General features: G+C 31.8%; 3 protein-coding genes across 3 annotated transcripts; all 3 read right to left on the bottom strand.

The window, feature by feature from the left end:
• Positions 1-250: 250 nt before the first annotated feature.
• LOC143912578 (ATP-dependent RNA helicase DDX54) lies at positions 251-3,793 on the bottom strand. Its single transcript, XM_077431869.1, has 13 exons — positions 3,451-3,793; positions 3,194-3,373; positions 2,943-3,126; positions 2,676-2,850; positions 2,433-2,604; positions 2,143-2,353; positions 1,806-2,053; positions 1,525-1,728; positions 1,315-1,452; positions 1,043-1,224; positions 832-967; positions 597-759; positions 251-508 (listed from the first exon to the last, which is right to left on the bottom strand). The coding sequence occupies exons 1-13, from the start codon at positions 3,634-3,636 to the stop codon at positions 324-326; spliced, it is 2,364 nt and encodes a 787-aa protein (XP_077287995.1). The 5' UTR covers positions 3,637-3,793; the 3' UTR covers positions 251-323.
• A 1,312-nt stretch (positions 3,794-5,105) lies between these two features.
• Positions 5,106-8,068, bottom strand: LOC143912559 (intraflagellar transport protein 81 homolog). Its single transcript, XM_077431849.1, has 11 exons — positions 7,835-8,068; positions 7,366-7,759; positions 7,178-7,299; positions 6,974-7,105; positions 6,762-6,893; positions 6,490-6,690; positions 6,294-6,413; positions 5,979-6,152; positions 5,754-5,879; positions 5,404-5,673; positions 5,106-5,322 (listed from the first exon to the last, which is right to left on the bottom strand). The coding sequence occupies exons 1-11, from the start codon at positions 7,979-7,981 to the stop codon at positions 5,158-5,160; spliced, it is 1,983 nt and encodes a 660-aa protein (XP_077287975.1). The 5' UTR covers positions 7,982-8,068; the 3' UTR covers positions 5,106-5,157.
• Positions 8,069-8,405: 337 nt separating this feature from the next.
• On the bottom strand, positions 8,406-10,439 carry LOC143912566 (mpv17-like protein). The gene is made up of 5 exons (XM_077431858.1): positions 10,302-10,439; positions 9,613-9,842; positions 9,357-9,490; positions 9,150-9,281; positions 8,406-8,809 (listed from the first exon to the last, which is right to left on the bottom strand). Exons 2-5 carry the CDS (start codon positions 9,761-9,763, stop codon positions 8,639-8,641), a joined length of 588 nt encoding a protein of 195 aa, XP_077287984.1. The 5' UTR covers positions 9,764-9,842; positions 10,302-10,439; the 3' UTR covers positions 8,406-8,638.
• Between the last annotated feature and the right edge of the window lie 2,603 nt (positions 10,440-13,042).

Here is a 13,042-nt window from a genome sequence, read left to right as displayed (position 1 = left end):
ACGTTATCTTTTTGGCGAATTATACGTGGATTATCAATTTTAATTCGGGTTTTCAATGATTCAAAATTTACTTTCAGTGTATATAGAAATATGTATGAATATATGTGAATAATTTGCTAACACAGAACAAATTAAACTATTTTGTTACCACTCATTTAAAGATTCTCACTACATATTGATAATTGAGTTCAAATAAGTTGTCCAATGTATACCTAATTACATATATGTAATATATTGATTAAAAATTTTTATACTAAAATATTGTATTATTTATTATAAAACAAATACAATTCACATATAAATTATTTTACAGATGAGTGTCATTAACGTCTTTTCCCACGGCCCCCTTTCACTTTTTTCCCCTTTGATTTCTTAGACTTCATCTTTTGTTTCTTAAGTCTGTCTTTCAAAATTTGCTGGTTGGTTTTCAATTCACTACCAGTCTTATTTGCTTTTTTCAAAGCAAGTTTTTCGTTATGCTTAACCCAGCGCGGCCTGAACTCGGAAACTAAAAATAATATTAAAAAAATAGCATGAATTCAATATTAATATATTTAATATAATTTAATATTTGAAATTAAATTATAAATTCATACCCAGCTTAGTAAATGGACGAGGTTGGTTTTCATCTTCATCATCGTCATCATTGTCTTCAGCTTGATGGTATTTTTGTTTCCAAGCTTCATATCGTCCACTTCTATATGATGCTGGAATTCGATTACCAGATTCTGTGCGAATCATCTTACCCCGTCCGCCGTCCTTAAAACAAATATGAACAGTAATGTAAAAGTAAAAAATATTTTATTAATAAATACAAAGAGGGAAACTTACAGGATCAACGTGAACCATCTTTTTCCTTTTACGATCCCACTTTAACTGTTGATGACCTTTTCTCAAGTCTTCGTGAGTATCGGGGGCCAATTCCAGTTCTGCTTTTTGTGCTTCACTTCCAAAATTAACAGCCAACCTAAAAAGTATATAAGAATTTAATAAAAAAATATTTTTAGAATTACAGAATTCAAAATTTTAACTGATTTAATACCCCATTTCAGTGTGACGATCACTTGCTTCATGTGGAATATAATTAGGATCTCTAACAACTTCATTCGTTTTCTTTTTCTTTTTACTATAAATCTTTTTCGCATCAAATTTTGTATGACCTCCAATTATTGTTGAAAATGCAGCAGTCAAATCCTCTTCTTTAGTTTCATCGTTTGATTCATGCTACAAAATTTTCAAATTTCAAACTTTTACTCTGTTTCTAGAGCATTTTGAAATAAATCACATAATATATTTAAATTTAAATAAACTTACCAAAACAAGCGCTTGTGTACTTGTGGTCACAGGTTTATCTTCTTGAATTGGTATAATTTTATCTTTATGCCATAGCCGTTTAGCTTTCATTGCTAAATAATTGGGGGCATCACTTTTAGCACCAATTTCTAAAATTGTCTAAACCAAAAAAAAAGAACTCATCAATAAAGACAAAAAAAATCATAAAAAAAAATCTATATAAACACTCACTCCTTTGGGTCTGTATTTTTTCATTTCCAAAATCAAATTATCCGTTGCAGCACTTTCTGCAGTTTCTTTATTGGTAGAAAAATATGGATGAACTTTATTCGGTGGTTTTAAGAGCTTTGCACGTTTATTGGACTCATTTGATGCAGTTTCACGACAGCGAAGATATTGACCCCAAGCATTCCGACACACTCTATGCATTTCAGTCTGAAATTGATAAAAATATGTAAATACATTTATGTTAGTAATAAAATTAATTTACTTCAAGAAATAGGTGTATTAACAATATCTGTGGCTTCATTCTGCCATAGCAAAACATCTGACTGTCGCATTTCCAATAAATCAGATGAAAGGCAACCCCACAGTCCCGATGGACAGTTTTTATTTTCTTTGCCAAATGTTGTCTGCGATAGAGAATCAGCCGTGGTGGGATTAGAACCAAGAAACAGGTGCAGATCTAACAAATGAGGAATATCATCAACAGTGACTAATGATATTGCTCTACCAGATCGTCCTGCACGAGCACTTCTTCCTAAAATTTAACACAATATAGAAAATACTCTACCATAAATTTAATAAAAATAAATTAAATCAATGCAACAGAAATATTTATCAACGTACCAACTCTATGAACGAAAAGTTTAGGTTTTGCTGGAAAATGATAGTTTATAACGGTATCCAAGGCTGGTAAATCTAAGCCTCTGGCTGCAACATCAGTTACAAGTAAAACAGCACATTTACGTGATGTGAACTTAGCAGCTGCAATTTTTCTAGCAGAACTATCTAACCCAGAATATATGCACACAGAATTAATTCCAGCACGGCCTAAAATCTACAAAGGATTCATTAGATACATTCTAAAAAAAATCAATATTTATCTGAAACATATGTAAAAGAGTAAGTTAACTTACAAGATGTAAATATTCACAATGATGTCTAGTAGCAGTAAAAACAACAGCTTGAGGTGAAGACTTCGTTAATAATGAGGAGAGCAGTAAAAGTAAAGCAGATTCTCGTTGTTCACTTCGGCACCAAATGAAGCCTAGCCACAACGCTGGAGGCAATTTCCACTCAACATCAAGACTAAATAAATAGCAAAATTAAAATACAAGTAAAAAATTAAGAATCCATAAAATAAAAAGTATTATACATACCGCAGCAAAATTGGATCCGACAATCCAGCTCTTGCAAATTCAACAAGTGCTGAAGGCAATGTTGCAGAAAACAGTAAAGTTTGTCTTGAAATTGGTAAACGAGCTAAAATTTCACGAAGTTGTTCACCAAAACCAAGTTCGAATAGTCTATCGCCTTCATCAAACACTAATATTTCTAAAATTCATCAAATAAAAATTATACATTATATGTAAATTGAACACATATATGTATGTATTCATATGCACATATGAATAAATGTTACACACCAACACTAGAAAGCTGTAAATCCATTTCAACACAAAGATGTAAAAAACGACCAGGAGTAGCAATGATAATATCCGGTTTTCCCAAATGCATCGTCGTAAATTGTTGTTCCATAGAATCACCACCAAGAACAGCATTGGCTTTCAAACCAGTAAACTTTCCTAATTCCCTTACAAATCTCAAAGTCTGAAATAATAACACGATTTAGTAGAAATATTTTATTTCAATGACAATAATTTAATCTGCAACTTACTTGTAGAGCCAATTCTCGGGTGGGAGTCAGAATAAGTGCTCGAACTGTTTTAACTGAGGACGTTCTTCCCGAGGTAGAAAGAAGTTTCTCCAATATTGGAAGAACAAAACAGGCAGTTTTTCCTGAACCCGTGCGAGCCATCGCTACAACATCTCTACCTTCTAGTGCTAATGGGATACTCTGAAATAAATTGATGGTTAGTGGTTTCTGCGATTTCATTTAAATATAAATAAATAATAATTCATCAATATACTCACTTTACGTTGAATCGGCGTTGGAAGTTTATAACCTCTATTTTTAATCCCTTTAAGAAGAGAAGCGCAAAATCCCATCGATTGAAAGCCTCCCCCTTTCTTCTTCGATGTCTTTTTGGTGGCATTTTCGTTGTCATCTTCATTGCCACCATCGATGTTGAATCCTGGCAAATCTTCGTCCTCGTCCATGATATTAAACACTAAAATACATGGACGCAAACGATAGCTGACACGAGCCCTCCGAGGTTATGTTTGTGGCCGCGTGACAATTGACAACCACTTTTACATTTGGCCGCAACACAAGAAAATACTACACGTATAATTCATATATCGCCTGTCCGTCTGTGAAAAGGAAATTATAATACATACGGGTCTACCTCACGGGTCCGAAAGTGAAACGCCCGAAAACGCAAATATCGGAAGGCAAAGATCGAAAATCGAAAGATCTGAAGTTGAAAGATAAAAAAAGGTCTCTCCCCCCGTCGTACATACTCACTTAATTTGCGCGAGCAGGATACAATAGGAACAAGAGGAACAGGCTTTTCCTCCCGTATTCTGCGCGCGCACATTAAACAAGGCTGTATGACAAAAAGAGAGATAATTTCACCGCATGCCACTCATATATATTCTATATACATAGTACCGTTTACCATGCACCCTTTTTTTATCTTTCGATTTTTGATCTTTGCTTTCCAATATTTGCGTTTTCGGACGTTTCACTTTCGGCCCCGTGAGGGAGACCGAATACATACATATGTGATTTACATCGAAAGTGATTTACATATGTATGTATGAAAGCACTGGCGGATCCAAGGGGAGGGAAGTATGGAGCTATTGGCCCCCTCCCTAGAGAATTACATGATCAAAATTATGTATTGTGTGTTTTTATAATTCAGTCAAAATAATGTTTTACAAATTATGATAATAATTTTATAACTGATTAAACATTTTATTATTGAAAAAATTGTATATGTGTATTACAAATTGTGAATGGCCCCTACCTTGTCAATTTATTGGATCCGCCCCTGATTAAATGACCAAACCGAGCAAAATGGTAAAGTTTGAAAACGATCGGATAAGAACCCAAACTTCGTCAGACGACAAAATCGATTCAGAACTAAGAAAAGGTTAGTAAAGATGAAATGGAGAGAATACTTGATTTCACTTAAAGTATTTAACTAGATTTTAAAATTATAAAAAATATTGGGACCAAAATAAGATCGATGTGTATACAATCCTAACTTACAAACTCTTACAAAAATTAAAATATCATTTATTTTACAAAGATTCGTCGTTATTGCCATGGTTATATATGTATTACTTGGTTTGTGAACATCTTTCACATAAAACAAAATTTCACATAAAACGATCCTAAACTTTGACGCAATACTGCATATAAACATTGTATCACTAGACTAACTTTTAATTATTATTATTATTATTGAGCGTCATTTTCACAAGCTTTTTTATTATTTATTCAGTGATATAGTATTATTTTTATGCAAAAAATAATTTCAGATTTATAGTAATAATTTTAATTTCATTTAAACACTTTTTTCGTGTATCGACTACTACTAATTATACATACATACTTATATGCAGTTTTGTCAAAAATAAATTTGACTATTATTTCTCAATATATAAATGAAAAAATAAAATAATTCCATACACACTCAATTTATTTAAAAAAAAATCATTTCAAATTTGCGTTTACAAAATTAAAGTTTGAGATTGTTTTGTAATGGTGACCGAGCCTTGTTTATCCACAGCATCATCCATGCATTGAATTTTACATTCAAGAAGCTCTAATAAATGATTCCACATCATTGATTGTTCTCCGAGCATAGATTGCCGTTCACTTACAAACTTTTGTTCCTAACAAAATTTTCATTAACGTTAATTACATTCGTTTCAAAAACAAAAAATTTCATTAATACAGTAAAAATTATATTATACCTCTTTTAATAGTGCTGCTTGTTTTTCTTGTTGGTGTATCTGCATTTGTAATGTTTCTAAACGCGAAGGCTGTCTTGGTGTTGAAACTTCGATATTCCTCGATACGTTTTCTTGTTCAATAACACTTAGCAATTGTTCAGCTTTTTCAATTCTTTGCCGCAAAACTTTCCATTCGTCTTCTTTCGATTCCAATTTCTTTTGTAAATCAGCGACTTCTTGATCTAATGGTTCCATTTGCGATGTTAAATTAATTGATGTTGAATCATATACCTGAAAATGAACATTTAATATAATAATATAAGAAGTAAATTAAATCAATTTTTTTATAAAATAATGTAATTGAAACACACTCTTTTTTTCTGATCATGTTGTTGTTGTAATTGTTGATATTCTTCTTTCAAAGGTTTTAGGTGGTTAGAAATTGGTAAAATATCTTGCTTTACCTCATTTAACTTACCAGAAATTTGAACGATTATCTGCAAAATTAATTAACTTAATAAATTCCATTTGTAACTTCACCTTTTCATTTTTAAACATGGTCTACGACGTAGACTCTACGTAGTAGCATTTTATACCTGAGATAGTTCTTGTGGAGTTTTTGTTGAAAGATCATCAGTATCAATATCATCATGAATATCGCTTGAATCTAAATTTATGTTCAACTTTTTATGGTTAAGAAGAGCTAATTCAAGTGTCGCATCTCTTGTTTGTAAAATTTCCAAAGTTCTAGACAATACGCCAACCTCTGTCTAGTAAAAAAATATTTTTTTAGTATCATACCATACATATATATATATATATATATATATATATATATATATATATATATATATATATATATATATATATATATATATATATATTAATATTTTTACTAAATAATGAATCACCTTCAAAGAAGATAGGGTAGATCTTTGCTTTTTGTAAACATTACTTTTGGTTCTTAATTTATTGACGTATTTTTTTAATTCCTCGCCCCTTAAAACTGTATCGCCAAGTAGCTTTTGGACCTGTGAATAAGTCATTTTGATAACTGTTTGCACTAAAAGTTCGTGTCATATGTAAATAAGTACTATGATTATAGACCTGCAATTGTTTTTCAGACAATTGTGCTTCCAACTCTCGAAATTCATTTTTCAACTCCTCCAATTTTTCAGCAACAGCTTCCTTATTACGCTTAATAATAGCCGCCTGATGTCTAAATGGGGCCAATTTATCATCGTGAGGATCTGTTAGTGCTAGTTTTTTTTGCACCAACGATTCAATGTCTTTGTTCACATTATCAATCTAAAATTCAACAATGTAATTATACGGCCTGCATGAATTACTGAAATCAATATGTTTCATTTGTAGATTACTTTTTCTTGTATTTGAAGAAGATTCTCTCTTTGTACATGTCCATAGCTGTGAACACTCTGAAGAAGTTCAACATCCCGTCTCACATTACTAAGTTCCTGCGGCAATTTATCTTTAGCAAGATATTCATTAACCTAAATAAAATAAAAATTGAATTCCAGAAGACCAAAACTTGAATGTATCAATGCTATATTTTTTATACAAACGAGTGAACCTTGAGTTCTTCGTTCAATTTTTGGATTAAATCACCGGGAGCTCTTGGTGCCGACGTTTGTCCACGAAATACACCAAGGTTACGCTGTAGTTGATCAGATGCTCGTTTCAGTTTTTCTTTTTGTTCTGACAACTAAAACATAATATTATTATTAAATCAACATCAATTTTTTTGTTGAAATATTCCAGTATTTACATATATTACTTGTGATGTGAGCTTTTTTGATTTTTCTTGTTGAATTCTCATACTCTTCGCCGTACTCAAAACTGTTTCTTTATTTGAAACATCGGAAAGATTCAACTGTGCCACTTCCAATCTCTTAATTACTGAAAATTAAATTGAATTTGAGAATAAAAAAGAATCAAAAATTATTCATTAAAAACATTAATTACCAATATCCCTCTCCATCGCCATCTCTTTGATGTCATTTATGACTTCTGATGGATTGTTATGTTCCATTGAAGCGGTATATCTATGCGATTCTTTGAATTCTTCGACCAGTTTATCATGGACTTCAAGAAGCTCTGCCATATCAGCATTTCCTAATATATCATTTGGTATATCTGGTCGTATGAGAAACTTAGCCAAATATGCTGTTTTTTTTACTTGATTACTGTTTTTCAGAAGCCATTCAAGTATCGAAAATATAGTGGTACGTTCTCCTGTAAGGAGATTTTTACGGAAAAGTGATATTTCAATTCCGACATCCGGTCTGTATTTTACATTTCGTATCATATCCAACAACTTCACCGAGATGGACTCTGGTTCCTCCTCATTCACATCAAACTAGTAATTAAAGCATTATTTAATTTACATAAACATTTCAAAAAAATATGTAAAGCAATATTTTTTAGTCATTACCTTTTGACCAGCATCCAGATTTGCTAGAAGATCGACTAGTACCTGCAGATGCTGAACTTCATTCAAAGAATCAAACTTTATGAGATCATACGAGGTTCCAAGTTCTTTATTTAACTCAGTTATAATAAATTTAAGTTGCTCAGTCATATTAAAATAATTTTATAACAAGATATTCCAATTATTTGTTATCACGGTCGCACAAAAACCAATCAATGAAAGCAAACTCAGTGTTGTGCAATCACTTATTCCTATGGCAACCAAAAGAAATCCACACAATGTTATCACATAAAACCTATAATCGACGAAAAAAATATCTTTTCATGATGAGTAGCAGAAACTGCCACTTAAAAAACGCATGTTTCAATTATATAAGTTTTAAGTCAATATATGCAATTTCATATTGTAAATTATTAGTACTTATGTACAAAAATTAATCTAAACATATGCGTCGCCTTGGGGTAAATCCTGTCATGGCATATATGATGTAGGTATGTAAATATAAAAATAAAATGTATGCACATGTGCATATGTAATTGGCGAAATGGAGTTTTTTGTAAAATAAAACAATATTCATATATATATATATATTTTTTTTTAATTATACAACATCTAACAGAGATAAAACAATTTTCATAGAACATATAACAATCATCAAACATCAACTATGGAATGTTGATTTGAAATAAATAAAAAATACATTAGTGTAAATTTGTCTAATTTTTTTAAATTTCGCATTTAAATCGGAAGATATTCACATTAGTTAGTGAAACATCATTAATATCCGAAATAAACACAAAATTTATATCAACTAATTAATAAACCTTCTTTGGCAATTTTATCAGCTTCAAGTTGTTTCATATATGATAAGAAAATTGTCCAAACAAGACTACACACACTTACAAATGGTACTCGGTTCTTTTCAGCGATAAAATAGAAATTTATTGTTTGGAAACTTGGCCAAAAGAAGAAACCAACCTGAAAAAAATTGAATTATTTCATGAAATTGAATATGTAGTGCATAATACTAAAAAAAAAACTAGCATGTCTACATATTTCACTTTTTTTTATAGAAGAAAACATGTTTTTCTGCCATGTACATACATACACATGTATATGAATATTGTCTGTTTTCGTTTTATATGACGTTTTAAAAAACCTTACATGCAACGAATTTCAATTTCATAAAAATAAAAATGAGACAAAAAAATAAATCATCCAGTACATACTTAAAACGGACTTGATAATTTTTAGAGGCTAACTACATATTCAAATATAAGTATAATATTATACCTATTATATATGGAAAATAATATACCTTATAAGTAGGCCAAAATTTAACTTTGACTTCCTCAACGGATTGCTCTATACTCCTTCCCTCCAAAATGCTCATTCCAAAAAAGAAACATATCATAGCGCTGGGGCCATAAGACACTTGCTCTACAACTGCCTGAGAGTATATAAACCAAATGAATACTAACAGAAACCAAATAATTGTATAATAATTTAATCATTTAATAAATACCTTAATAACTGCAGCTTTAAAAGTCGTTTTTGGATAAACTTTGGTTAGAAGTCTCACCCATAAGTATAGTGTCGGTGCCGTAAAACATGACCCATAAAGCGCAAATCTCCCACACTGGCCCCAATCATAGGTATCTAAAATAGGTTGAAAAAATAAATAAAATAAAAACAGATATACATAGCTTCAATAATGTACCTTTGGTGGATATTTTCGCATTCAAGGATTTTTTTGTGTCAGTTAAAACAATAACACTCACCCCATCGTTTGCCGTTGATCGTTTGTTGTATTAAGCATGAAGTCGGCCATATAGCACCGTAAGATACCATTCCTCGACATACTGGATGTCTATTGCTGAAGGCCACAATTTTTGTACCGAAGGAAGCGAGCGATAAGATAATCTTAGACATATTTAATGTTTAAGAATAAAACGTTAAACTATTGAGATTAAATTAAAATATATGTATCACAGATTAATTCCACATTCTCCTACAACGAGATATAAAAATCAGCATTGGTTAGAATGAATAACAAACTAAAATAATATAAACACCACACATTTCCTCAAATGATGGTTCGTGGATACTTTTAAACTGTGATATGATATCTATGTACACAAGCGACAATCTGTGTTATAAAATTTTTAATATATCCGAATAGGCACGTATTAAGCTGGCAACAGAGAAATGTATATACATAATTACATCTCTCTGGCTGGCAATGTCCTTTTCAGATGCATTTTTTAAACTACAATTCTTATGAAAATAATGTACTATTATTACAAATTTCACAGCATATTTGAAGACATATAGACAATCTAATTCACTTATGCAATGCATAACCCCTTATATTTCGTACAGTATGTGATTTGCAAGATTTTTGACAGATGATGCAACAGTGCAAGAGGTTATGTGATGACAGCTGATATACATAATATGCAATATTCACCAGATGGGATGAGAAGTGTTGGAGTGTAGGGAAGCACGGCAGTTGGCGAGGAAGTGACCATTTGAAGATTGCAAACTACAAATCCAACTCCAAGGGCACGCACAAGCTGGCTATCATCCAACACCACGTGAAAATGCCCCTCCACTACTGTGATAGTTCATGTCTACTGACTCTATTGTGGTGCCCATTTTGAATTTAATTCTTTTTGGCGGGAAAATTTATTAAATTCTTCTTTGAAAACTGATAAATATTTCAGATTTACTTATATATGTACGGGAAATATTATACTTAGTCGTCGTTATATTATACTTAGTAAGTCGGTTCGGTGATAACTAGTCAAATGTGAACCGGTCACAGGACAGCCGGTCGCTCTAGATCGGTCACACGTGATCACCCGTCACACTAAAACTGGTCACGAGAAAACTGGTCACACCCTAAAACTGGTCACACCCAAAAATTGGTCACGAAAAAACTGGTCACACCCAAAAATTAAAAATTGGTCGAATTTTTGGGTGTGACCTGTTTTTTCGTGACTAATTTTCGGGTGTGACCAGTTTTCTCGTGACCAGTTTTAGTGTGACGGCTGATCACGTGTGACCGATTTAGAGCGACCGGTTGTCCTGTGACTGGTTCACATGTGACTAGTAGTCCGTTTACCAGTAAGTCATACTAAAGCTGTTGACAATCTGACGAAAGGACTCGCCCCCCCCCCCCCTAATAGTGGAGGGGAAAATACTCAAAAATATAATATTTATTGCACTTTTTTTATTTTTGACCAGTATCAATAATAGCATAATTTTAAATTCCCGTATCAAAGTTATATATAATGTTACCTAATGAAGTACATATATTATATTTCCAGACAAATAAGTGATACTAAAAATATTGTTAGCATCAGAGTACTTTTGTGTATATACATATGTACATACATACATATCTACAAATATGATGCTATCAAATTGAATGTAGGATAAATTCAAGGTTATATGTAACATTCACCATTTAAATTGCATTGAATGATTGTTTGATCAGTGTTTTCAAATAGTTAAAGTAAAAATGTAATTATTAAATTGAAAATATCATATACTTTGTATACTTGTCTGAAATTCAATAATTTAAGCCCAAAATTGGATCATCACAATGCCAAAAAATCATTCGATATGCAGAAACTTCCGAATATACATACGTAGATTATCATGATAATTTAATTACTGGTGTAGTTGTTTATTATTTGAATTTAGCAACTAGCAAGTATGCCCGTGTCTCCAAAACTCTGCGCGCGCACATTAATACGGGAGGAAAAGCCTGTTCCTCTTGTTCCTGTTGTATCCTGCTCGCGCAAATTAAGTGAGTATGTACCGTTTACCATGCACCCTTTTTTTTGATCTTTCGACTTAAGATCTTTCGATTTTCGATCTTTGCCTTCCGATATTTGTGTTTTCGGGTGTTTCACACTCGGGCCCGTGACAGAGACCGAGCTAGTACATACATATGTAAAAATGTTTGTCTGTTTGTCTGTCACATATGCGTTCCTATACCATTCAACCGATTGCGATGAAACTTAGAGGAGTTATTGTGTGCATGTCCGCGATGGTTTCTGTAAAAAAAATCGCCCAAAAACGGGAACGGAAATGGAAAAAATAAACGGGAATGAGTGGCATTGCATGGCAAATAATTTCAAATCAGTTCGCAACCTACGTTGTTATGGTAAAATAAACAAACAATAGAATAATTGAAAAAGTGTTCGCCGCCTTCTTTTGTTTTTTCTAATCAAATCAAGTCAAGTTCGCCGCCTGCGTTTTTTCCGACAAATGGGAACGGGAACAGGAATTGCATGCGTTATTGTAGCATTGCAACGCATGCCGGATTCAGCTAGTTATAAATAAAATTTAATATTATATTTTACTTCCCGTTTTTATTTGAATTATCAGTATTAAAATTGTGAATATATTAAAATTTATTTAGCTCTCGATCAAGTAACTTGCACACTAACAAACGTTCCTGGTAGAATGTCTATTTTTACAGCGTTCCGGTTTTGAAAAAATTTGCTTCCGCGAATAATTTGGCGATAGACCAATCCTTCGAAACACATGTGTATGTATATTTATGTACGTCATATCCACGTGACAGTGATTGCGCGTTTTGTGAATCACTTAAAATAGCTATTGTCTGTTTTTTCATTACTTCCAATTAAAAATGTAGGTACATGTATATATTTCAACAATGGAGTAAAAAAGAGTATGTGTTTTTTTTTTCGTTTCTCTAATAATAATCCAATTTGGTCAATCAATTTTCAAAATAATATGTACATATATATTGTACAAATGCTAAGGGTTATTAATATTAAATCATATATCAATTCATTTTCAAATCTACCAGCTGAAATGAAAAAAAAAACTTAATTGAAAGATCGTAATTAACCGTAGTACAATTTTGAATAATTGTTTTAAAAGGCTCTTCTATATTTTACTTCACTCATTGGTCTGACAACATATTGATATTATATCCTACATTCTTCCGATCGTTTTGAAACTTTGCTATTTTGCGCAGTTTGGTCAACAATAGATATTCAAATCAATTCCGCCAGTACGATGGTGAAAAATAATCGTAATAGACACGTTTAAAAAATGCTACAATTTTAACCATCTTGATTACAAGGTTTTTCTTGGTTTTTATATTCAGTCCCCTATTTTATTACATACTTTAAAACGTTATCCTGATTAAATGGTTTTTATGGGCAT

This window comes from Arctopsyche grandis, chromosome 1, assembly GCF_051622035.1.
Source record: "Arctopsyche grandis isolate Sample6627 chromosome 1, ASM5162203v2, whole genome shotgun sequence".
NCBI lineage: Eukaryota > Metazoa > Arthropoda > Insecta > Trichoptera > Hydropsychidae > Arctopsyche > Arctopsyche grandis.
The sequence above is the reverse complement of the archived record's forward strand: the minus strand, read 5'-3'. Positions and strand labels throughout refer to the sequence as shown.

Coding starts and splice junctions, on each gene's coding strand:
- LOC143912578 (XM_077431869.1), bottom strand. CDS start 3,636: ATGGACGAGGACGAAGATTTGCCAGGATTCAACATCGATGGTGGCAAT. Junction 2,851..2,942: donor TTTACAGCTTTCTAGTGTTG/GTGTGTAACATT, acceptor GATGAATTTTAG/AAATATTAGTGTTTGATGAA. Junction 968..1,042: donor GATCGTCACACTGAAATGGG/GTATTAAATCAG, acceptor TATACTTTTTAG/GTTGGCTGTTAATTTTGGAA.
- LOC143912559 (XM_077431849.1), bottom strand. CDS start 7,981: ATGACTGAGCAACTTAAATTTATTATAACTGAGTTAAATAAAGAACTT. Junction 6,153..6,293: donor CTACCCTATCTTCTTTGAAG/GTGATTCATTAT, acceptor TTTTTTTACTAG/ACAGAGGTTGGCGTATTGTC. Junction 5,674..5,753: donor AACATGATCAGAAAAAAAGA/GTGTGTTTCAAT, acceptor GTTCATTTTCAG/GTATATGATTCAACATCAAT.
- LOC143912566 (XM_077431858.1), bottom strand. CDS start 9,763: ATGTCTAAGATTATCTTATCGCTCGCTTCCTTCGGTACAAAAATTGTG. Junction 9,491..9,612: donor GATCAACGGCAAACGATGGG/GTGAGTGTTATT, acceptor AACCTATTTTAG/ATACCTATGATTGGGGCCAG. Junction 9,282..9,356: donor TTAAAGCTGCAGTTATTAAG/GTATTTATTAAA, acceptor ATATACTCTCAG/GCAGTTGTAGAGCAAGTGTC.